Genomic DNA, 25735 nt, shown 5'->3' with positions numbered 1-25735 from the left:
ACATTTGGGTCTTTGATCTACAAATCAAAAATCTGTCTAAAAATATGATGCTAAAAATTCACTAGGTTACCCTTTTGCGTTTGATTAATAGGTTGTGCTGTTTTTGGGTTTAGTTTCGTTACAGTGCCAGAGAGATGGATGACATCGTTGCCGAGTTTTTCAGGAGGACCATCTTGAAAATCCCAATGACTGAAATGATGACGATCCTAAAAGCCTGGGATTTTTTGTCTGAAAGTCAACTGCAGGCCGTAAACTTCCGGCAGAGAAAGGAGTCTCTTGCTCAGGACTTGGTTCTGCTCTGTCAGGTAACAACATTCAAAATCATTAACCTTGGAGTGCCCATTGTGGTGCAGTGGTTGATGAATCCAACTAGGAACCATGAGGTTGCGGGTTCGATCCCTGGCCTCGCTCAGTGGGTTAAGGATCCGGTGTTGCCCTGAGTTGTGGTGTAGGTCACAGATGCTACTCGGATCCCTCATTGCTGTGGCTGTGGTGTAGGCCGGTGGCTACAGCTCCGATTAGACCCCTAGCCTGGGAATCTCCATATGCTGCATGTGCGACCCTAGAAAAGACAAAAACACACACACACACACAAAATCATTAACCTTGGACGTCACACTACCCTTTAGGTTTTTCTTTCCTTTCCTTAGTCCAAAAGACATGTAAAGCAGCTGCCAGGCTGAGGAGTGACAAGGACTATGTACCACTAGAGTGGAAGAGGAACTTTTTTTTTTTTTTTTAGTGCCACACCCACAGCACATGGAAGTTCCCAGGCTAGGGGTCAAATCAGAGTTGCAGCTGTCCGCCACAGCCACAGCCACAGCAGCGTGACCCATGCCACAGCTCATGACAACAACGGATATTTATTTTTTTTTTATTTTTCATAATTTTTTTATTTTCCCACTGTACAGCAAGGGGGTCAGTTTATCCTTACATGTATACATTACAATTACATTTTTCCCCCAGCCTTTCTTCTGTTGCAACATGAGTATCTAGACAAAGTTCTCAATGCTATTCAGCAGGATCTCCTTGTAAATCTATTCTAAGTTGTGTCTGATAAGCCCAAGCTCCCGATCCCTCCCACTCCCTCCCTCTCCCATCAGGCAGCCACAAGTCTCTTCTCCAAGTCCATGATTTTCTTTCCTGAGAAGATGTTCATTTGTGCTGGATATTAGATTCCAGCTATAAGTGATATCATATGGTATTTGTCTTTGTCTTTCTGGCTCATTTCACTCAGGATGAGATTCTCTAGTTCCATCCATGTTGCTGCAAATGGCATTATGTCATATGGCTGAGTAGTATTCCATTGTGTATATATACCACATCTTCCGAATCCAATCATCTGTCGATGGACATTTGGGTTGTTTCCATGTCTTGGCTATTGTGAATAGTGCTGCAATGAACATGCAGGTGCACTTGTCTCTTTTAAGTAGAGTTTTGTCCGGATAGATGCCCAAGAGTGGGATTGTGGGGTCATATGGAAGTTCTATGTATCGATTTCTAAGGTATCTCCAAACTGTTCTCCATAGTGGCTGTACCAGTTTACATTCCCACCAGCAGTGCAGGAGGGTTCCCTTTTCTCCACAGCCCCTCCAGTACTTGTTATTTGTGGATTTATTAATGATGGCCATTCTGACTGGTGTGAGGTGGTATCTCATGGTAGTTTTGATTTGCATTTCTCTTATGATCAGCGATGTTGAGGATTTTTTCATGTGTTTGTTGGCCATCTGGAACAACGGATATTTAAACCACCGAGCAGGACCAGGGATCGAACCTATATTCTTCATGGATACTAGTTGGGTTTGTTACCACTGAGCCACAATGGGAACTCCAAAAAGGAACGAATTTTTAATTGGCTGAGATCATTTTAAAATAAAAATACAAATAAGTAAATAAATATGTGTGAAAGAGGTGCCTCATTCTGTACAATTTGACCAACGTATTTGAATACAGTTATTTTCTCATCTTTGATAGTCTGATAGGTTAAAAAAAAGAATACTCCTCCTTGTTTTAACTTGTATTAATTGTCTGTTTCTTCTCCCTAAGTATTCACTTTTTTCTCCCCACTAATTTGTAAGCACTCATTGTAAGGTGAAAAAGCCAATTAATAATTAGTTCCTTTCTGGAGTTCCCATTGTGGCTCAGTGGTAACAAATCCGACTCGTATCCATGAGGATGTGAGTTTGATCCCTGGCCTCACTGATTGGGTGAAGGATCCAAGCATTGCCATGAGCTTCGGTGTAGGTCACAGAGGCGGCTCAGATCTGGCGTTGCTAAGGCTGTGGTGGCTACAGCTCCACTTCAACCCCTAGCCTGGGAACTCCCACATGCCACAGGTGCAGCCCTAAAAAGCAAAAAAGAAAAAAAGAATAAACCATGTCTTTCTATATAATATTTAAAACTGTATAATATGCAAACTTAAATGTGCACGTATAGAATAGCGGTTCTCAGCTGGGATGATCTTGTCTCCCAAAGGACAAAATGCCTGGCGACAGCTTGCTCTGGCTAACCTGTGGAAGTGGGTGTCGCTGGCTTCGTAGAGGCCAGGAATGCTCGTTATCATTCTAGGACCGCGCTCCACAGTAAGAATTATCTGACCAAATGACTAGTGACTCGTGCGCAGTTGAAACACCCTGGTACAGAGGAAGCCTAGAAGGATATACTTGCCTGAAAGACAAAACAAAAAGTGGAAACTGGTAAATGAGAAAAAGATCGCAGGAGAACAGGTGTGAGAGCCTGTACTGAGACACACCTCAGAGGTTCCTTTGTCACTGAACAGGAGACCTTAGACTGGAGACAGGGTGTCAGTAAAGCATCAGGAGGACCCTCATCATTGCTCTAAGCGATTCTAAAATGCGCCATAAATGGGGTAGAAGCAAACCCATGGCAACAGTTACTGAATACGTCATCCTCTCTTTCAGGAGAAGCGTGCACGTCTCCAGGACGCAGCCCTCTTAGACATCATTTGTAAGTTTGGGTCATTTGTATTTACTCTTAACTCATCCAGTTTCATCAGAGAGGCAGTTTTGTATGTGACAGCCCAGATGCCAGCATCAAGGTGACCTGGTTTCATATTTCAGCTCTGTCACTTACCAGTCTTATGTCCTTTGCCAAGTTGCATCACCTCTAGGCCTCAGATTTTTCCTGTGTAAAGTGGAGATAATAACAGCATCTCCATCACAGGATTGTTCTGAGAATTCAGTGAAATTTAAAAAGCTCTTAACACAGTAACTGGCATATAACAAGCACATAGTAAATACTTGTCAGGCCTTATTATTAATATAATTTAGAAATAGATCTCCGAGAATTTGTTCTAATTACACTGCCGCTTATAAGGATTGACACTGGCTGGACTTGCATGTGGTGTGGTCAAGGGGGGCCTGAGTGGGAAGGGCGGGCACGGCTCTGGGGTCTGCTTTTGCAACTAGAGGGAAAGTGGATCCCTGGCGAAGACAGGAGATGCCAGAGGTGGCCCACGCTTGTCACAAAGATGGTGGATTAGTCTAGGACGTGTTCTGTTGGAAGAAATGTCTTCATTTATATTTAAGTCCTTGCCATTTATCATGAACTTCTACTTGGGGTTTAAAAGAATCATTAACAACAAAATATGTTTAATTTCCATTATTATTAGAACAGCCTTATTCATAGATCATTTAGCAGGCCCTCTGAACTCCGAAACACAGAACCAAGGAAGAAAATGCCAGAAAGAAACAAAACCCTTTGGATGCTGTCTGCTGGGCAAGCATCACATTGTACCTAATTAGACAAAACAAATAATCAAGAATTTTTAAGCTGGAGTTCCTTTTGTGACTCAGAGGGTTAAGAATCTGACAAGTATCCATGAGGATGTGGATTCGATCTCTGGCCTCGCTCAGTGGGTCAGGGATCCAGCGTTGCTGTGAGCTATAGAGTGGGTCGCAGACACAGTTTGGATCTGGTGTGGCTGTGGCTGCGGTGCAGGCCGGCAGCTGCAGCTCCGATTCAACCCCTAGCCTGGGAACTTCCGTGTGTCGAGGGTGTGGCGCTAAAAAGCATAAATAAATAAATATCTGCTGTTAATGGCAGGTAGTGATAGTGGTAAGTGCTATGAAGGAAACTTGAGCAAGGCAGGATGGGGGGCCGTTTGGGGAGGATGCTCAGGGTAGGCCTTTCTGCGTGGTGGCGTTTTAGGAGAGACGAGAGTGAGGTGTGCAGTGAGCTAGGAGAAATGTGCTCCCAACGAGGGAAGAGCCTAGGGAAACGCCCGTCCAGGAGCAGGTAATCCCTGGCCAGCAGGAGAGATGCAGCCAGGGCTTTAATCTGTTCCGCGGAGCGGGCCTGTGTGGACAGAATCAATGGTCTGACCAAATAAGAAAAAATGCCAAGTTTCTACTATGTCGAGTCATTCTTTAGGACTTGCTTTATTTGTCTGGAGTAAATCTAAGCCATATAAATGTATGTTTTGAATAAAAATCTGTGTAACTTACTTAGTAAATTCTTGTTATTTTCTCCACTCTCACATTTTTATGTATTTATAAGCATGTTTCCTGAAAGCTCTTCGCCATGATAGTAATAAGCTTTTCCTCCCTCTATCAGATACGCAGTTTCATCGGCACCAGAAAGTTTGGGATGCTTTTCAGATGAGTAAAGGCGCAGGTAAGAGTCTCCATTTTTAAACTGAACCTTTGCGTTTGCTATTTGGGCCGTCGGAAAACGAATCGCAGTGTGTTCCTCTCAAGCCTCTTCTTGCCCAATGAAGTGATGATGACTCATTTACAGAAACATCAGAAATATATTTGGTGATGCTCTGTGAGAGGTCCCAGCAGCATCTGGGTGATCCGATCTTTATTGCTCTTTGAGTCTATACCAGAAGCTTACCTTCAGAGTGTCTGCAAATGTATGGAAGACACTGTTGCTCCCCTGATTCTTCTTGATTTTTCTTTTCACCCTCACAGGTGGAGACACTGACCTTTTTGATATGGAGCAATTCAAAAGTTCATTCAAGAAGATTCTTCAGAGAGCCTTAAAAAATGTAAGAATAGAATTTATCAGGATTTCCTTGAAATTCAATTTCAAGGCATCTGTGCCCTTAAAATTGGCTACTACCTTGTTTTTAATCTGGAAGAATTTCAATTAGTAATATTCCATGCTGTTCTAATCCACATCAAAGGCAAAGGCTGCGCACTGTAAGAACCTTCCTCACCTCTCAGGCCAGCGGCAGTGCCTCCCTCTCCAGGCCGGAGCTCTGCTTGATGGAAACGTTCTAGATCGGCGCTGTCCCGTACACAGCTCGTAGCCCGCGTGGTTCCTGAGCACTCGGGGGGGCGGTGTGGCTGGTGTGACTGTGAACCTGACGTGTTCGTCTTGCTTGCGCTTTAGTTAAAGAGCTCTGGGGGCCTCGTGGTTGTGGAGGTCAGTGACGTTCAAGAGCGCCGGGGTCTTCAGCTGCCTTTCCCTTTCCACAGGGACCACCTCGACATCTAGCCATAGACCGAGACACTGCCTTTGAACAGGCTCCTCTCCTTCACCCCACAGGCTGCCTTAGTTGTCCAGGGCAGAGTCGGTCCCACTCACCATGCTGGGGCCATCCTCTCTGGAATGGTGCTGGTCCCTCTTCTTTGATACGGAAGCTCCTTGGCGTGTCCCCCCCCCCCTCCTGCCTGGTGCTTGGTCTGAAACTGGTCCTGCTTTCTCCTCCTCCGCTCCTCACAACATATCCCCTCATTTTTCTCCCAGTGACCCTTCAGGGTGTGCTGTGAATCCGTCTCCTCCGCCAACAGACCTGCTTTATTTTTCTCTCATCTCTTTGGCCTCCTTAATCTCTTCCTCTGCTGACTCCTTCTCTCCTGCTTATAAACATGCTCGAGTCTCAATAAAGGTACATCCTTCCTCCAGCCTCAGTATCAAGCTCTGTTCTTTCTTCCTCAGGACTCTTGGAGGGAGGTCCTTCTTCCCTGCTCCTCATCAGGTCACATTTGTCCTGCATGCACAGCCGCCTTCGCTTTTCTCCCAGCAGGAGCAAGGGCTTAACCTGAGTGAGAGCAGCTGCCTGCAGGGAGCACCTGTTCTGGCCTGTTCCTCCAGGGCCGGCTCTGCCCCTGCAGGAAGACCCCTCTGGCCATGTCTGCAGCTCTGGTATCAGGAGGGCCACGTGCCTGGAGATATGAGCCAGTCAGCAGCTTTTTGGTAATAGAACTTAGGTTGGCCTCCACCTGCCAACTCTTTTTCTTTTTTTTCTTTTTAGGGCCGCACTAGCGGCATGTGGAGCTTCCCACACTAGGGGTCCATTCAGGGCTACAACTGCCAGCCTACACCACAGCCACAGCCACACCGGATCTGAGCCGCGTCTGCGACCTACACCACAGCTCACAGCAACGCCGGCTCCTTAACCCACTGAGGGAGGCCAGGGATTGAACCTGCAACCTCATGGTTCCTAGTCGGATTCATTTCCACTGCACCATGACAGGAACTCCCAACCTGCCAACTCTTTTGCCTTATTTCTCAGTCCAGAGGGACAGGGAAGAGGGATATTACTAACTGACCCCCTCCAAAGACCTCCCCAAAAAGACCCTTTAAAAGAGTAATCCATCTTTGCCAGTTCATGCTTAAGCCCTTTGCATTCTGGCTACTGTCCTTGCCGCCATATCAAAACTGAGTTTTGAAACAGTGGTTCTCCCAGTGTGATTCCCTAGGCAGCAATGTCAGCATCACTGGGAACTTGTTAGACAAGCAGACATTTGGGCTCCATCCCAGACCTGCTGAATCAGCCACTCTGGGGGGTGGGGGCCCAAGCCCTCCAGGGGACACTGGTGCTCATTCCAGTCTGAGAATCTCCCTGTTGAAGGGCAGCAGTGATACTGATCACAGAATCCCGGGACTGTCTTCTCCCAGTTGTCTTCCGCCCATCCTGAACCGCTCCTTTGCTGTCTCCATGACTAACTCCCTTCCTTTGCTTCCACCCTTCCCTGGAGCATCCCACAGGATTCCACACTCAGCCCTCCTCCCGTAAGGTTAAGCTGCAGGAACTTAACTGCGGTGGAAGAAAGAAGGGAGCTAGGATCGAGCCATTTACCATTTCTTTTTCAAGTTAAGGAGGTGTCCTAATGCCATTTGATGACTAAAGCCTGTCTTCCACTGGTTTCACATCTTTGGACTCAAACCAATTCATCCATACTTTTAAGAGTCTGTGTTCTGCTTCTTCATCTCTTTCTTCTGCCCTCCTGGATCTGCTGCCTGCCTCCTGGGTCATCGCCTGCATTCCACACTCCAGCCAAGGTGAACTAATCTATGCTGAGTTCTGGAACTTGCCAAGGCTGTTCCCTCTCCTTGGAATAACTGCCACCACCTGGCATTTGCACAGCTCATTCTCCCCTCCCCCTAAACAGTGCTCCCTTGACCTCTGGACTGGTTGTCCCCTGTCCTGGGCAGGGGAGGAGCTTGCTTCCCCCCCAACCCCCCGCGTGACAACAACATGGAGCAGCTTGCTGTGGGAGCTTAGTTCTCAGACCAGGGATTGAACCCGGGCTGCAGTGGTGAAAGCACCAAATCCAAACCACTAGACCACCAGGGAACTCCCAGGGGGTCAGAGGAGCTTTTCTATTGGTCCTGTCTGTCTTGCTTGAAAGACCAGCTAGTGATGATGTGATGTGTACACTGCAGGTGTTAGACGATGAGAATGAACAGGTAAAGCCCCTGTGTCTCCCCGTCCCTCCACTCCACGCCGGCCCACGTGTCCTCACCCCTTTCCTCAAGGTGACTGAGGACTCCCAACTTGCCTTCACTGTGCTTCTCACTTTAACTAGTGGCTGGATAATCCCACTTTCCCAAGGGCTGCTGATGGGGATATCATTGCTAGGTAGCATCTTGTGCCCAGAAGGGAAGACTGACTTGCCTGCTGCTCTAGGATGGGCATCTTAACCTTTTTGTGCCACCGACCATTTGGCTGTTAGTGAGGCCCATGAACCACTTCTCAGAAGAGTGTTTTTCGGTGCTAGAAATTAAAACACATGGAATCTCAGGGAAAACAAATTATCGTAAAATAGTTACTAAGGTATTAAAATCCCAAATTGCGACACAGTAGTGCATGCGCTTCTTTATTAACACAATCAGTAATCCTGCGATGAGTTTAAAAACAACTAGTTGCGAAGTACTCATGGGTGTAAATGATATTTTTGAGGCATGTGCAACAACTGGAATGTGGTAAGACTATTTGGGATTTCTGTGGACAACAGAGTAACAGGTGCAAAAATTCTACTGCTTTGATGCCCACCTTCACAATGGAAGGAGATACTAAATTTCAGTTAGAAATAAGTACAAATAAAGACGGAATTTTTCTCCCACCAAGTCTATGGACACCCTGAATCCTAACCCTAGACTTCAGGTTAAGAACTCCTGCCCAGGAGTTCCCATTGTGGCTTAGTGGTTAACGAATCCTGACTAGGAACCATGAGGTTGTGGGTTTGATCCCTGGCCTCACTCAGTGGGTCAAGGATCCGGTATTGCCGTGAGCTGTGGTGTAGGTCGCAGATGTGGCTCAGATCTCGCACTGCTGTGGCTGTGGTATAAGCCAGCAGCTACAGCTCCGATTCGACCCCTAGCCTGGGAACCTCCATATGCCACAGGAGCGGCCCCAGAAAAAGCAAAAAGACAAAAACAAAAACAAAAAAAAAAACTCCTGCCGAGAACCATTGGGGGAGAGAAGCTGATGTGAGAGGGTGCAGGGAGCCTAGCTGGGGAGTGATGGGGGCGGGCGCACGTGTGTGTGTGTGTGTGTGTGTGTGTGTGTGTGTGTGTATGTGTGTGTGTGAGAGAGAGAGAGAGAGAGAGGATTAACTGCACATCTTATCAGGTGAGAGTTCAAACTAGAAAGCTCTTGAAAAACTTACAAAGAAGAGACAAACTACAGAGTATGTTTCAGTTGTTAAAAGGTGGCGCATTTACTGTCCCTTTTTATGCCTGTCTGTCGTGGAGTATGATTGATGGTCTGTGTGAAATAGGTGAGTGTGTTAAACATGTGGTCATTCTGTGCATCGTCAGCTTCATTTGATCCTCACGCTAAGTATTTTCTAAGACACATGGTCCATACCTTGTGGGTCTTGGCCAGTTACTGACAGTCTGCGGCTACCAGAGGGGACCCGGGACAACAGAACAGTCCCCGGTTAGCCAAGCCACTTGGGACCCTTGGCTGCACTAGCTTAAGCTTGAGCAGTATTCATCTGAGCTCTCTGTGAAAATGCTTTACCCAGGTATTGCAGGATGATATATAACGAGATAGTTTCTTTTCTTTTCTTTTTTTTTTTTGTCTTTTTAGGGCCACACCCGAGGCATATGGAGGTTCCCAGGCTAGGGGAAGAATCAGAGCTGCAGCTGCTGGCCACAGCCACAGCTACAGCAACTCGGGATCCAAGCCACATCTGCAACCTATATCACAACTCGCATCAACACTGGATCCTTAATCCAATGAGCAAGGCCAGGGATTGAACCCTCGTCTTTTTTTTTTTTTTTTTTTTTTTTTTGTCTTTTTGCCTTTTCTAGGGCCGCTCCCACGGCATATGGAGGTTCCCAAGCTAGGGGTCTAATCAGAGCTGTAGCTACTGGCCACAGCCACAGCCACAGCTATGCGGGATCCAAGCTGCGTCTGCAACCTACACCACAGCTCACGGCAACGCCGGATCCTTAACCCGCTGAGCAAGGCCAGGGATTGAACCCGCAGCCTCATGGTTCCTAGTCAGATTCGTTAACCACTATGCCACAACGGGAACTCAGAACCCTCGTCTTCATGGACGCTAGTTGGGTTTGGTTAACCACTGAGCCTCAGTGGGAACTCCATGAGTTTCTTGGGAAAACAATAAAAATCTGTATTTGGTCCCTACCTCTTTGTATATCTGAGCAATCTTCTTTACTACTAGAATGGGAGATGGGAGTTCCCTGGTGGCCGAGCAGGTTAAGGATCCAGCATTGCCACTGCTCTGGCTGGAGTTCAGTCCCTGGCTTGGGAACTTCTGCATGCCACAGGTGTGCCAAAAACAAACAAACGAACAAAAGAGTGTGAGATGGAACAGCTGACAGCCTGCCCGGCCAGGATTGTACTGACTCTGTGACACCCTCTTCTCTTAGCCCATTGATTTTTAACCTTTTTTGGATCACAGACCCTTATGACAATTTTGCTCCGAGATAGAGCCCCTCTGCAGAAAAGCATACCTTTTAATATGTCCATCCAGCTGTGCCTCCAATTCAGGAGGCCACAGACCTCTTTAAGCCCTTTCATGCGCCCTCACTTATGTTCTCTTTGTTCTAGAGAGACCACCAGAGTGTTGAATGCTACCAGTTCTCTCCTAGTAAAATGTGCCCTCTAGATACTGTATTCAGTCTCGATTTTTTAGGTGTTACTGCTTTTGTGATGAGCCACAAAGCGGCTCTGCGGAATGAGACCCTGTCCTGTCCATTCAAGCTGGCAGAGGCCCACTGTGTGCCTGTGGGGGCCGAGGTCAGGGGAAGCCCAGGCTGCCCTGCACCCCTCACACCCTGGGCTTGTGGGTTCTTGACTGATACATAGGAAATTTGGGGAAGCAGCCAGGTAGGGAGTGGGCAGAGTGAAAATGGAGGCAGCCCTGCATGTCCGTGGATTCCACATCCATGGATTCATGCAACTGCAAATTGAAAATATCCAGGAAGGTAATTCTAGATTTGCTTTGTGCCAACAACTGTTTTCAGAGCATTCACACTTAACTGATGGCTATTTACGTGGCATTTACATTGTATTAGGTATTGTAAGTAATCCAGACATGATTGAAAGTATGGGGGAGGCTCTGCATAGGTTATTTGCGGTAACGACACCGTTTTATATAGCAGACTCGAGCATCCTTGGGTTTTGGCATCCTCATATCGGGAGGGGGTCCTGGAACCAATCACCCAGCATGCCGAGGGACAACTTTAACTGCCTTCTTAGCTGATGCCAGCAGCCACTAGACCACCCGCTTTTCCTAGAACAAGACACAAGAGGAGGAAATAAGAGACGTGGGCAAGCCAAGTACACATGTCTCAAGTGCCTCCTTTCCAGGGTCTGAGTGGCCGGGGGAGGGCGTGGGGGGTGACTGATAATCTAGAAGTGGGCTATGAAATTCCATAGCAACTGGCAGTCATATTTAAAAGTTTAGAAAGGTCTACATTTTATCCATGAAATGAAAACCATGTAGAATTTCCTACATTCTCACCATGTAACCTTGCTTTGGGGTAATTTTTAGCATTTGAGCTAAATGCATAAAAGCATTAGTTAGGATTGGGTGTTTTTTCTTAACTTTTTTTTTTTTTTTTTTTTTTTAGGGCCATACCCGCAGCATATAGAGATTCCCAGCCTAGGGGTCGAATCAGAGCTGTAGTCGCCGTCCTATACCACAGCCACAGCAATGCTGGACCCTTAACCACTGAGCAAGGCCAGGGATCGAAGCTGCGTCCTCATGGATGTTAGTCAGATTCGTTTCCCGCCGAGCCGTGACGGAACTCCAGGATTGGTATTTTTTTAAACCCATTGCTACATAAAAATCTTACTCTTAAAACTACAGTGCACGTCAGGTTCAATGCTAAAAAGGCTTCCTTATAAGGTAACTCATTCGTAAGGCTGCCTTCATCCATAAACTCTTACAGTTTTTCAGGACAAGCCCAAAAAATTATCGAACATTTGTGATGTTATACCCTGATTGACAGGATTAAAATTTATCTTCCCTTCCAAAGGATTTTTCGAGGCACAAAAGTGTCTTTACAAAACAGCCACAAAAGGAGTTCCCGTCATGGCTCAGTGGTTAACTAATTCGACTAGGAACCATGGGGTTGTGGGTTCAATCCCTGGCCTCCATCAGTGGGTGAAGGATCCAGCGTTGCCGTGAGCTGTGGTGTAGGTCACAGATGCGACTTGGATCCTGCGTTGCTGTGGCTGTGGCGTAGGCCAGTGGCTACAGCTCCAATTTGACCCCTAGCCTGGGAACATCCATATGCCACCACAGCGGTCCTAGAAAAGGCAAAAAGACCAAAAAAAAAAAAAAAAAAACCGCACAAAAGATTTTCCAAAACGCTGTAATCGAAGCCAGAAGAGACCACCAGATCACAGCCGGCATGCCAGATTATGGTGACTTCCTTCACTCCTTAAAAAGTACCTGTTGGTGCCACAATGAGATTTTTAACTAGGGAACTTACATCATTTTTTTTTTTTTTTTTTAAATAAGGTGACAGTCAGCTTCAGAGATGCTGAGGAGAATGCAGTGTGGATTCGAATTGCCTGGGGAACACAGTATAGAAAGCCAAACCAGTACAAACCTACTTACGTGGTATATTATTCCCAAGCTCCATACGCCTTCATTTCTTCCTCCCAGCTGAAGAGCAATCTTCCCCTTCTGGGTCAGGTATGGAACCAATTACTATAGGCTTTAAAACTGTGTTATCCTTGGGAGTTCCCATTGTGGTTCAGTGGTAATGAACCCAACTAGATCCAAGGGGATACGGGTTCGATCCCTGGTCCCGCTCAGTGGGGTAAGGATCCAGTGTTGCCGTGAGCTGTAGCTTAGGTCACAGATGCGGCCCGGGTCTGGCGTTGCTGTGACTGTGGTATAAGGCCAGCAGATGCAGCTCCAATTCAACCCCTAGCCTGGAAACTTCCCCTTGCCGTAGTGTGAACCTAAAAAGAAGAAGAAAAAAAAACTGTATTATTCTTAGCTCAGACCTGTGTAGGTTTAAACTGCTCGCTCTCATTTGATCTAAAATACCAGAGTTCCCATCGTGATACAGCGGAAACGAATCAGATTAGGAACTGTGAGCTTGCGGGTTTGATCCCTAGCCTTGCTCAGTGGATTAAGGATCTGGCGTTGCCATGAGCTGTGGTGTAGGTCACAGACACGGCTCAGGTCCTGCATTGCTGTGGCTGTGGTGTTGGCCGGCAGTTGTAGCTCCAATTGGACCCCTAGCCTGGGAACCTCCATATGCCGCACGTGCAGCCCTAAAAGACAAAAAAAAAACGAAAAAAACCATGATCGAAAGTACCACATGTAATTCTTACTCTCCTAATACAAGGAGCAAAAAGTGTTACTACTCTCCCGGGGAGCATGGCAGAAGCATTGGTTTAGAACTCTTTGTTATTGTCTTGTAATCAAGAAGTGATGCACGCTCAATGTAAAAATCCAACACAGGCATCTCTAAAGATGCAGTCTTTTAAGATTTCATGCCCTTTTCCTGGTCCCATTCACCCAGATTTCCAAACTTTTAAGGGGTTTGCTGTTTCCTTTCAGAGGTTTTATTACAAAAACTAGGGGGGTACATAGGGTGTGTAATTTGCTGTTTCTAACTTAACAACATTCCAGCCAGGTTACGTATGAATGTACCTCACCCCTTTTTCAGGCCCGCCTCGTTTGCCTGTTAATGGACATTGTTTTCCTTTGTCCCCGTTTCCCCCACATTCTGCACACAAGAAGGCTGCTGTCATAGAAGATGGTCCTCTGGTCAAAGTCTGCTTCTCTTTAGGTTCTGCCTTGGGTATCATAGGCCTCCTAGCACCTCCCCACAAAAGGAGCCATTCCAAAATTAGCCTGGTGGCTGCGGCTGCTTCCACTATTCATGGTGACAGCCACAGTGGCGCCTCCGCTGGTCCCAGAGCTGATTGTGGGTAGGTAGCTCCGCCATCCTGGCTGCTTCACCTCCAGCACCCAGAGAGCACCAGGCCCTGCAGGCGGACAGACTTTCTTGTCTTTTTTTTGGGTGGGGGGTCTTTTTAGGGCCACACCCACGCATATGTAGGTTCCCAGGCTAGGAGTCCAGTTGAAGCTGTAGCTGCTGGCCTACGCCAGAGCCACAGCAACACCGGATCCAAGCTGTGTCTGCAATCTATACCACAGCTCACGGCAACGCTGGATCCTTAACCCACTGAGCAATGCCAGGGATTGAACCTGCTTCCCCAGGGATGCTGGTCAGATTTGTTTCCACTGAGCCACAACGGGAACTCCTGCTCGTCATTTAAATTCCTTAGCTGTTGACTGAAATGGCAGAAAGATTGCTACTGCTTCTCCCTTCTGTTTTTTTTTTTTAAGTGATTTTTATTTTGTTCATTGTAGTTGGTTTACAGTGTTTTGCCAGTTTCTACTGTACAGCCCAGTAACCCAGTCACACATATACATTCTTTTTCTCATATTATCCTCCATCATGTTCCATCATAAATGACTGGATATGGTTCCCTGTGCTATACAGCGGGATCTCTTTGCTTATCCACTCCGAGTGCAGTAGTTTGCATCTCTTAACCTCAGATTCCCAGTCCATCCCACTCCCTCCCCCTCCCCCTGGCACTGTCTCTTTTTAACACTTAACTGTCCTTATGTCTGGAGCCCCTTCCTCCTTAATAAATAGTGGTTTTCCATCCCCTGACAGCCCAGTGAGTCCACTCTGCCACACCCAGTTTAAGGATCACCCCCAAAGCTAATGTTCTTTTCTAATGTGCCTCTTAAGGCAAAGTTCATTTCTGCCTTCTACTTCCAGATAAATATCTTATTCTCTTCTATTTCAGTCTTCTAACTTGTTTTCCCAGGTGATGGGAAGCTTGTATAAATTGCCTTGAATATGCACTTTTTTCTTCGATATTTGTCCTAAAGCGTTTGCATTTCTGTGTGGATATGTCATTGTAGTGTTAATGACCAGGAATCAAAAATGGTAACATTTGCGTATTCATTGTTTATTCTTAACTCTGAACTTAATTCATTCCTAACATTGGTTGTTCTGTTCTGTTTTGGCCACCTCCTCAGCATGTGGAAGTTCCCAAGCCAGGGATCAAACCCACACCACAGTAGCAAACCAAGCTGCTGCAGTGATGATGTCACACCCTCAACCGGCTATGCGACTGATTATAAGAAAACTCCTATAATTCCTAACTTTAAACAGGATCACTTTTCTAAAAGTGGGACAAAAGACCTGCCACTTGTGACCATCATAATGCCATTCGCCACTATTGTTTTTCAAGTAGAGTAACAGGCCATGAGATTTAACTTTTCTGGATTTCTTTTCACTTTTAAGGGGAAATTATTCACTGATAGCTCCCACGTTTTTTCCTTTAAAAATATTGTAAATGCAGAGATAAACACAGTAATCCTAATAGTCTTGCTAATTTTCACTTCAAGGCACTGACAATTGCAAGCAAACACCATCAGATTGTGAAAATGGACCTGAGAAGCCGCTACCTGGACTCTCTGAAGGCTATTGTTTTTAAACAGTATAATCAGGTGAGCCCATCAGTGACTCTAAAGTTGTCTCCATTTTCTCTTTCACACATAATTGAGCAGCTGAGCCGATGGGAAAGTCTCCCTCCAAAACAGGAGGTCATGTCAGATATTCTTCAAGTGGAGACAGTTTTCAGTTAACATGCAAGGAAAGAAGCTAATTCCTCGCTGCTTTTTATTTCATCTTCTCATCTTTTAATACTTGTTCAGTAGTCATTGGAGTCTTTCTTATCGATCTCCATTTCCAAATCAGCTAGTCCAATCAGAATTTATTTTCTCTTTGGTGTAACTTGACACTGTCTTTTGAAGCTGCTTATATTAATTATTCTCTTAGGCAAGAACAAAGCAGAAGTTTTGGTCCCACCAGTTAAGCAGCCCATGCAGGGGTCAGAAGCAAAGGAGAGGGTGTTGGCTTATTAAGTCCCACAGTTTATTTGTCACAATTATTTGAATGATTGTTTCCCTTTAGCAGATCTGGCCTTGCTCCCAGGCTCAGGGGTTTTGTTTTCTCTGCGTGGCATCTGTGTGCTCATGTGTTCAGATGCCTGTAGGATGGTTAAGGCTCGGGGTATGTCTTTGAGGCCTTAGATATGTTGTACTGACATATTTTCATCTGTTCTAAGTAGAAGGAGGTGATGACTCTGTGCAGCCCCCTCGCTCCTACCTGCCACCCTCCTACCACAGTGCTGTCAACTCTTCTGCTATGATGGTTGCATTTCTAGGAAAGCTCATATTGTCAGACACTTAATTATAAAAACAATGGCCTTAGTGGGGGAAAGTGAGTGAAGGGGTTTGAGCAACTCAGACTCTCAAAAGGAAAGTAATTTTTCCAAAAAGGAATCTCAATGAGTGTTTTTTGGGAGTTTTTTGTTTGTTTGTTTGTTTTTCTCTTTTTGCCTTTTCTAGGGCCACTCCCAGGGCATATGGAGGTTCCCAGGCTAGGGGTTGAATCGCAGCTATAACCACCGGCCTACACCAGAGCCACAGCCACGCAGGATCCGAGCCATGTCTGTGACCCACACCACAGCTCACGGCAACGCCGGATCCTTAACCCACTGAGCAAGGCCAGGGATGGAACCTGCAGCTGCGTGGTTCCTAGTCGGATTCGTTAACCACTGTGCCACGACGGGAACTCCTCAATGAGTGTTTAATGGTCATAAAAACATAGCTATAGAGGAGTTCCCATTGTGGCTCAGCAGAGACAAATCTGACCTAGCATCCGTCGGGAGGTGGGTTCGATCCCTGGCCTCGCTCAGTGGGTTAAAGATCTGGCATCACCATGAGCTGTGGTGTAGGTTGCAGACATGGCTCAGATCCCGGGTTGCTGTGGCTCTGGCATAGGCCAGCAGCTACAGCTCCAATTCGACCCCTAGCCTGGGAACCTCCATATGCCTTGGGTGTGACCCTAAAAAGCCAAAAATTAGAGACATGGCTCTAGAACTGAGCCGTCACATTGTAAATGCTGCCTCTGACTCCTCTAGCTTTTGCACTCACACCCATACCTCTTCCAGATCCATTTTATGTTAGCAAGGTGTAGAGCTCTAACAAAGCAGCCGCGGAGTTCCCATCGTGGCATAGTGGTTAACGAATCCGACTAGGAACCATGAGGTTGCGGGTTCGGTCCCTGGCCTTGCTCAGTGGGTTAAGGGTCTGGTGTTGCCGTGAGCTGTGGTGTGGGTCACAGACGCAGCTCGGATCCCTCGTTGCTGTGGCTCTGGCATAGGCCGGTGGCTATGGCTCCGATTCGACCCCTAGCCTGAGAACCTCCATATGCCTCAGGAGCGGCTCAAGAAAAGGAGAAAAGACAAAAAAAAAAAAAAAGGAAAGAAACAAAGCGGCCGAGTTGCTGGCCTGGCGGAGTCCGCCAGTATCCACTCTAGGAAAAGTGTTCAACTCAGTCTGCCTATGGCCTCACTCTCTTTTTGTTGGGAAACTCCAAAGATAGGATTCGCCATAGTTTTATGCACTAAAACCAATTAATAGCTATTCTTCAATGTAACAAAATTGGGAAAACATTCACGTTTTTCTTTTTTCTTTTTTCCTAGAACTTTGAAACTCACAACTCTTCTATACCTCTACAAGAAAGAAGCCTTGGGCTGGATATACATAGTATGTGTGTTTTAAGATAAAAACTGAAATTTGGAAAGACGTTCCTTTTTGGATTTCTGTCACCCAGTAAAACATTTATTACCAGGACGGTGATTCAAAAAACACCGTGAAAGTTAAGTTTCTGTTGAAATGGGGAAGCTAAGCTACCAGAGGTCTCTTAGAATTTATTAGAACGACGTCTAATAATAATCACCACAAAAACAAAAATTAACTAAGAGTTGTCGAGCATCTCTTCTATGCCAAGCACCTTCCTAAGGTGTTTATATGCATCATTTCCTTAATTTTCACAGTAGTCCCATGAACAAGCACTTTTCATCAGGAACCTTTCAGAGAGGGTTAGTAGCTTGTTAGGCAAAGTCACATAGCTAATAATTGGCAAAGCTGGGAGCGAAATCCAAATCTAGCCAAGGCACCGGATAGACTGCTTCTTGAGGACTGTATCCCATTTCGAAGGTATAAGCGTTTTTACAAGTTGAAGGTTTGTGGCACCCCTGCCTTGAGTAAATCTATCGACCCCATTTTCCTAAGAGTATTTGCTCACTTCGTGTCTTTGTGTCACATTTTAGCAATATTCAAATGTTAGATATTTCAAACTTTTTCATTATTGTATTTGTTATCCTGCCCTGTGATTAGTAATCTTTGATGTTACTGTTGCAAAAAATGACAACTCACTGAAGCTTCAGAAGATAGCATTTTTTAGCAACAAAGTCCTTTTTTTTTGGCTTTTAGGGCTGCATGTTCGGCATATGGAAGTTCCTAGGCTAGGGGTCTAATCAGAGCTGAAGCTGCCAGCTTACACTCTGCCAGATCCAACCCAGGTCTGTGACCTACACCACAGCTCACAGCAACCCCAGATCCTTAACCCTCTGAGCGAGGCCAGGGATCAAACCCGCATCCTCATGGATACTAGTCAGGTTCATTACCACTGAGCCACAGTGGGAACTCCATAAAGTACTTTTTAATTGAGGAACATACATTGTCCTTTTAGACCTCATACTGTTGCACACATAGACTGTAGCACCATATAGAGATAACTTTTATATGCACTGGAAAACCAAAAAATTCATGTGACTCACTTTATTGCGATATTCTCTGTATGGTGGCAGGCTGGAAATGCGCTGGCTTACTCCAAGGTGGGCCTGTAATCAGAATTGTGACTTTATCATTGCTCACAAGCAACATGAGTCCCTCTCTAGCACCCAAGACAAAAGGGTATGAATCCACTAACGTGGATCAGAAAGTACAGAAAAGTGGTGGGGTACAATATAGATTTATAAAAACGAAAATTTTCCTATCTTTGGGCACTGATTTTTCAATAAAATGAAATGATATAGCCATTGTGAACTAAACATATTTATGACTTTCCAGTGACATAGGAATTGCTATTGATTTCATGTTAAGAAAGCAAGATACAAAATTGTATGTATTTTGTAATACCTGTTTAAAAAATACATCTCTTTGACTTACTAAAATAGGGGTTAGACAAATACATGAACATGTTGACAGTACTTCCCTCTGTGTGGTAGAATTATGGGTGATTTATATTTTCATTTTTATCAGCCTGTACTTTCCAACTTTTCTACCATATGAAATTATTACAATCAAAAGAAGAAACAGTAAACATTATTTTTAAAGTATCCTTTTTAAAGTAGAAAGGTTAAGAATGAAGGATATACTTTATGGATGAAATCTATTCCTAACAGCCACTTCTCTTGACATTTTCCATCTGTAGTGGATTCAAGGATCATTCATGAAAACAGAATTGAAAAAGAAAGAGTCCAAGGAGTGACTCGGGAAATTTTTGGAGACTATCCCCAACCAAGACTAGAGTTTGCACAGTATAAGGTAGGACGTGGCTATAAACTAACGATGAGTGATATTTTTTAAAAAGCATAAAAACTTGAAGTAGAAAACATTTCTCAGAAACTGTCTCTTATTCACTTGTCACTTTTAATTTTGTATAATAAATTTATGAGTTAAAATAGACTTGTTGCTCATATTTCATAAGTTCCTCTGTTGCAAATGAGGCTTTTAGAAGTTTGTGTTTTTTTGTTTTTTTTTTGTCTTTTTGTCTTTTTTTGTTGTTGTTGTTGTTGTTGTTATTGTTGCTATTTCTTGGGCCGCTCCCGCAGCATATGGAGGTTCCCAGGCTAGGGGTTGAATCGGAGCTGTAGCCACCGGCCTACACCAGAGCCACAGCAACGCGGGATCCGAGCCGCGTCTGCAACCTACACCACAGCTCACGGCAACGCCGGATCGTTAACCCACTGAGCAAGGGCAGGGATCGAACCCGCAACCTCCTGGTTCCTAGTCGGATTCGTTAACCACTGCGCCACGACGGGAACTCCAGCTTTTAGAAGTTTTGAATTTGCCTTTTCATTTCACCTTTCACATTAATTCAGTTATGTTTAACCAGCTGTGATCTGTAGTTCTCAGGAAAAAACTTACAGGTTATACCATTCTAGCCCACCCACACCTAGAACAATGTTTGCATGTGGTCAGCGCTCATAAATACTTGTCGAAAGAGTGGATACGTAAGTCATTACACAGCCCAGTCGGTATCACGTGGAGAAGAACGACTAGCTTGCAGACCTGGCTTGTGCCAAAAATGAGCCCCTGCCCACCAGGAAGTCCAGGTCGGGGCAAGGCCATTGCCACCATTAGAAAAATTTGAGGTTTATATCGTGATCTGGGTGATGTGCATATGGGGACTTGCTACACTGTGCTTCTTATTTTTGTATATTTTTTATTTTATTTACTTATTTTTTTATTTATTATTTTTATTTTTGTCTTTTCAGGGCCATACTCACGGCATATGGAGGTTCCCAGGCTAGGGATTGAATCGGAGCTGTAGCCACTGCCCTACGCCACAGCCACAGCAATGTGGGATCCGAGCCATATCTGCAGCCTTTACCACAGCTCACAGCAATGCTGGATCCTTAACCCCCTGAGGGAGGCCAGGGATGGAACCTGTGTCCTCTTGGATCCTAGTCAGGTTCATTAACCACTGAGCCATTATGGGAACTCATATTTTTTTTAAATCATCCATATAAGAAGTTAAACTGTGGTAGTGACTCAAAAGACATGACATTTTTACACTGAAATAACACATTACAAAACAGTGCTCATTTTCCATTAAGAATGAACATTTAGGAAGGTCCCATGAGGCGCCACAGGTTAAGGATCCAGCATTGCTGCAGCTGTGGCACAGATTGCAACTGCAGTATGGCTTCAATCCCTGGCCTGGGAACTTCCACATGCCACGGGTGCAGCCAAAAAAGAAAAAGAAAAAGAATGCAAACTTAATGCTCAGGTAAATGGCACCTGGGAGTTCCCTGATGGCCTAGCAGTTAAGGATCCAGCATTGTCTCTGTTGTGTCTCAGGTTCGATCCCTGGCCCAGGAACCTCTGCATGCCACTAGTGTGGCCAAAAAAAGTGTGGGGTGTACCCGAAGGCAGAAGTGACATTCGAGCTCACCTGTGTGTCAGGCCCAGCGCATACTTGGTATTTTGTGCGCAATATTGTTTGAGATACTGGTTGCCCTCAACTTTCGCAACTAGCAAATTAAATGGTTCCCACCCCCATTAAACCCTGTATTTCTTAATAACAAGCACTCATGAAATACATAATCCTGTTTCTTTATATTTTGCCATTCCAACTGATGTGTCTGATAGTCATTTACAAATATATTTGTCAACAGCTTGAAACAAAATTCAGAAGTGACTTAAACGGGGGCATCTTGGCTGACAGAGAAGAACCCCTCCGGTGCCTGGTGAAGTTCTCTAGCCCACATCTTCTGGAAGCACTGAAATCCTTAGCACCAGCCGGTAAGTAGTCAGCTTATATCAGCAGCCCGAAGAATTAACAATGAACTGCATTCGACCGGCTCTTTGCTGACTCATTGCCCCTGAGCTTTCTCACAGCTGTAGTCAGGCCCTGTTTGGCATATTCTGCTTCACTTAATGGTGGTCCATGATCCACCAATAATCTTGGTCATTCTGAAACTGACTCAGGGAGTTCCCTTCGTGGCTCAGCGATTAATGAACCCGACTAGGATCCATGAGGATGCAGGTTGCATCCCTGGCCTCGCTCAGTAAGTTAAGGATCCGGCGTTGCTGTGAGCTGTGGTGTGGGTCGCAGACATGGCTCGATGCTGCGTGGCTATGGCTGTGACATATGCCAGTGGCTGTAGCTCTGATTTGACTCCCAGCCTGGGAACCTCCATATGCCGCAGGTGCAGCCCTAAAAAAAAAAAAAAAAAAAAGACTCAAATCTTTGCCCTGTGATTATCTTCAATTTCTTTCTTTCTTTCTTTTTAATTTCAGGTATTGCAGATGCACCACTTTCTCCATTGCTCACTTGCATACCCAGTAAGGGAATGAATTATTTTAAAATTAGAGATAAATAAGGTGTATTTGGTTTTGTAAGCACAGCATCCTTGACTGTGTGCATATGCATTTTAGTTAATGGCAAGCTGGATAGCTTCTATCTATGAACTTGTTTTAGAAATTCATCCTTGATACTGACAATTTAGAAATGTTAAATATAATTCTTGGGACTGATTCTTTCCTCCTCCTGCAAAGCATAGCAGTTGTGGGCCTTTAAAAAGTGACAGGATGCCTTTTTTTCCCCACTCCTGGCTCTTCTTGATCCTGGTGAGGTCTGGTTCTACTTGATAGTTTCCAGGGATTTTCTCTTAAGCCTTGAATCATAAAAAAAAGCACCAAGAAACTATACCCAACTCAAAACTTCCTAGGAGAATTGCAAAATTGGTTCATCAAAGGGGCCATAAAATTATTATTGCAGGAGGTAGAATATCAGATTACTCAGCTATATAAAATAATGATTTCATTGTAAATATGATATTTCGATATTTCTTATAAATCTTTTTTATACATATGGCATCCAAATGTTATATGGATTTGTGAATAAAGACATTTAAAAACTGGCACATAGTCACTTTTGATTAAAATCCTTCAGTAATCATCACTAAATAACATGTCCTTTTATAATAACATTTTAGAAATCTAGTCCCTATCTTATTCCACAGGACTTGGGGTTATAACAGCATATGTTACAGTTATGATAAAATTAAAAGGTGGTGGGGTTGGGGCGGGAGGTGGGGGGTTCCTACTGTGGCAGAGTTAAGAATCCCACTTCAGGAGTTCCCGTCGTGGCGCAGTGGTTAACGAATCCGACTAGGAACCATGAGGTTGCGGGTTCGGTCCCTGCCCTTGCTCAGTGGGTTGATGATCCGACGTTGCCATGAGCTGTGGTGTAGGTCGAAGACGCGGCTCGGATCCTGCATTGCTGTGGTTCTGGCTTAGGCCGGTGGCTACAGCTCCAATTGGACCCCTAGCCTGGGAACCTCCGTATGCCATGGGAGCAGCACAAGAAATGGCAAAAAGACAAAAAAAAAAAAAAAAGAAGAATCCCACTTCAGTGGCTCAGGTCACTGCTTGGGTGCAGATTTGATCCCCTGGCCAGGTGCAGTGGGTTAAAGGATCCAGCATTGCCGCAGCTGTGGTGTAGGCCGGCAGCTGGGGCTTGAATTCAGTCCCCAGCCTGGAAACTTCCATATGCTGTGGGTGCAGCCATAAAAAGAAAAAAAAAAAATTAAAAGGTGTGGAAATCTGGGCAAATGAAGTACAGAAAAAGAATAGGAGGACAAGTAAAACTAGAGGTAAGATTACCATATAAGAACCTACAGGTGCCCCTCAACTGTTAGAAGAAGTGGGAAAATTTGGATGAAGTTAGCCAGTGCCCAGAGCGGAGGAAAAAACACCGATTTTGTTTGTTTGTTTGTTTTTGGCTGTGTCCACAGCATGTAGAAATTTGCAGACCAGCAATCAAACCCGTGCCATGGCAGCAACCCAAGCAACCATAGTGACAGGTCCTTAACCCATTGCACCACAGGGGAACTCCACAAACACTAATTTCTTTTTGGTCTTTTTAGGGCCACACTGAGGTATTTGGAAGTTCCCAGGCTAGGGGTCAAATCAGAGTTGCAGATGCCGACCTACACCACAGCTACAGCAACGGCAGATCCTTAACCCACTGAGTGAGGCCAGGGATCAAACCCATGTCCTCCTAGATACCAGTCAGTTTCATTACCACTGAGCCACGACAGGAACTCCCTAAAACACTAATTTCTGAATGAAGACATTTGAAAATTGGTATATCAGTTACTTCTAATGAAAATCAAAAAGAGGCTTAAGAGTTCCTGCTGTGGCACAGTCAGTTAAGAATCTGACTGCAGCAACGTGAGTTGCTGCAGGGATGCAGGTTCGATCCCCAGCCCCGCACAGTGGGTTAAAAGATCCAGCATTGGAGTTCCTGCTGTGGTGCAACAGGATTGGCAGCATCTTGGGAGTGCTGGGACGAAGGTTCCGTCCCCTGCTCAGCACAGTGGGTTAAGGTTCTGGCATTGCTGCAGCTGTGGCTTAGGTCCGAAACTACAGCTTGCTGGTCCGGGAACTCCACATGCCCTGGGATGGGCCCCCCCGCCAAAAAAAGGATCTGGCATTGCCACAGCTCTGGTGTAAGGTGCAGCTGTGGCTCGGATTCAATCCCTAGCCTGGAACTCCCATATGCCATGGGTTTGGCCATTTAAAAAAAAAAAGAGGCTTAATATACAAATATATAAATAGAGTCAGAAAGAAGGGGCTCAACAATGCTTTATACCAATATAATGTGATGGTAGTGCATAGAGATTGTAGGTATTTTATGTGAAAAATATGCTTTTAGACTTAATAGCAAATGGCAAAGACACTTGAGCTATCTCAGAGTGAGGCGCTGAGTCTGTTGGGGCTTAATAATGCTAATTTTTTTGTCGACCATAGTCATGCTTTAGAGCATCCGTCCCTGTGTGCACACAGGGCACTTCTGCTTGGTGCCTGAATTCCCACGTTAGGTCTGTACAGAGGCCCTATAGGTTCCCAGGATGGTTTCACACAGGCTCGCAGCCCTTCCTGGTGCTTTGCAGGGATGTGCAGTTAGAGCCTGAACAAGAAAGATGCTAATCATGTCATCCAGCCTACAGGGGAATGATCTGAACCTGCACCATGCAGCCCTCCCAGACAGAGTCTCCTGCTTTAGGAAACCAGAATACATGGCACGCTGACCTGTTGTGTGCGTGATGGTCCAGAGACACATCGTGCATTCAAATGCAGTCCTGAGACCAGATGGAGTAAATGCAGATCCACAAAGCTCTAGGCACTATGCTGCGTATTTTATATGCATCTTATTTTCATAATAATCCTATAAGGCAGAGGCCAAATTACTTCTTCTATTGAAGTGAATACCGAAGCTTGGTACTAGGTAGCAAGTAACTGAGCCCACATTAACTCCAGGCAATTGGGCTCCAGAGCTGCACTTTTTTTCTTTTTTTCTTTTTTTTTTTTTTTTTCTCTTTTTTAGCTATTTCTTGGGCCACTCCCGAGGCATATGGAGGTTCCCAGGCTAGGGGTTGAATTGGAGCTGTAGCCACCAGCCTACGCCAGAGCCACAGCAACGCGGGATCCAAGCTGCGTCTGCAACCTACACCACAGCTCACGGCAACGCCGGATTGTTAACCCGCTGAGCAAGGGCAGGAACCGAACCCGCAACCTCATGGTTCCTAGTCGGATTCGTTAACCACTGCGCCACTACGGGAACTCCCAGAGCTGCACTTTTATTTATCTATTTACTTATTTCGTCTTTTTAGGGCCCCACCCGCAGCACATGGAGCTAGGGGTCTAATCAGAGCTACTGGTGCCAGCCTATGCCACAGACACAGCAATGCCAGATCCGAGCTGCGTCTGACCTACACCATAGCTCACATCAACACCAGATCCTTAACCCTCTGTGGCCAGGGATCGAATCCAAAACCTCATGGTTCCTAGTCGGATTCCTTTCTGCTGTGCCATGACAGAAACTCCTCAGAGCTGCACTTTTAGACCCAATGCTGGAAGAAATAATAGTCCATGGATGCCATCTCACACATAGATGGGGGGGCAGTTAGCCCACAGTACTTTTAAAATCAGAATTAGTTACTACAGTGAGCAGCATAGTACCCTTCTCAAAGATGTCCCCACCTAAGCCCTGGACTATGCCAGTCTGTTAGTTGACAAGGCAAAAGGACTTTGCAGATGGGGAGGTTATCCCGGATTTCCTGGATGAACCCAGCGTCATCCCAAGAGTCCTCAAAAGTGGACGAGGAAGAGAAGAGAGCAGGGAGAGATGTGACTACTGAAGAAATCGGAGTGATGTGAAGAAGACTCAGCTCACCGTTAATCACCGTTAAAAGCTGGAAAAGACAAATAAACAGATTCTTCCATCGAGCCTCCAGAAGAAATGCAGCCAGGCCAACACCTCGATCTTCAGCAGTAGACTCATTTCAGACTTCTGACCTCCAGAATGG

The 25735-nt window shown here is 45.5% G+C and overlaps 1 protein-coding gene and 1 long non-coding RNA gene across 8 annotated transcripts in view; one reads left to right on the top strand and one right to left on the bottom strand.

Moving 5' to 3' along the window:
* Nucleotides 1-22282, top strand: part of CENPN (centromere protein N) — a 27098-nt gene extending 4816 nt beyond the window's left edge. For 3 of the 7 annotated variants that reach the window (XM_021097067.2, XM_021097068.2, XM_084959490.1), the window contains 10 exons: nt 114-305; nt 2922-2967; nt 4576-4635; nt 4935-5011; nt 12198-12374; nt 15126-15227; nt 17270-17333; nt 19066-19178; nt 21035-21161; nt 21660-22282. In XM_021097067.2, coding sequence (XP_020952726.1) covers nt 135-305; nt 2922-2967; nt 4576-4635; nt 4935-5011; nt 12198-12374; nt 15126-15227; nt 17270-17333; nt 19066-19178; nt 21035-21161; nt 21660-21742 — 1020 coding nt within the window. In that variant the 5' untranslated portion in view covers nt 114-134 and the 3' untranslated portion in view covers nt 21743-22282. Of the gene's footprint in view, nt 1-113; nt 306-2921; nt 2968-4575; nt 4636-4934; nt 5012-5444; nt 8050-12197; nt 12375-15125; nt 15228-17269; nt 17334-19065; nt 19179-21034; nt 21162-21659 lie in introns of those variants that run through there. The other 4 variants (XM_084959491.1, XM_084959492.1, XM_084959494.1 and 1 more) reach the window with 3 other exon arrangements.
* LOC146402183 (uncharacterized) lies at nt 12598-25735 on the bottom strand. Its single transcript, XR_014805382.1, has 3 exons — nt 25603-25735; nt 18410-18472; nt 12598-12646 (listed from the first exon to the last, which is right to left on the bottom strand). It is a non-coding gene; the product is annotated as an uncharacterized LOC146402183 (long non-coding RNA).

This window comes from Sus scrofa, chromosome 6 (genome assembly GCF_054392235.1).
Source record: "Sus scrofa isolate SSC_HxYL_T2T_F1_AM1 chromosome 6, Sscrofa_HxYL_maternal_Yorkshire_Landrace_v2.0, whole genome shotgun sequence".
NCBI classification, from domain to species: Eukaryota; Metazoa; Chordata; class Mammalia; order Artiodactyla; family Suidae; genus Sus; species Sus scrofa.
Note: the sequence above shows the minus strand (reverse complement) of the source record. Positions and strands in the feature narration are given on the sequence as shown.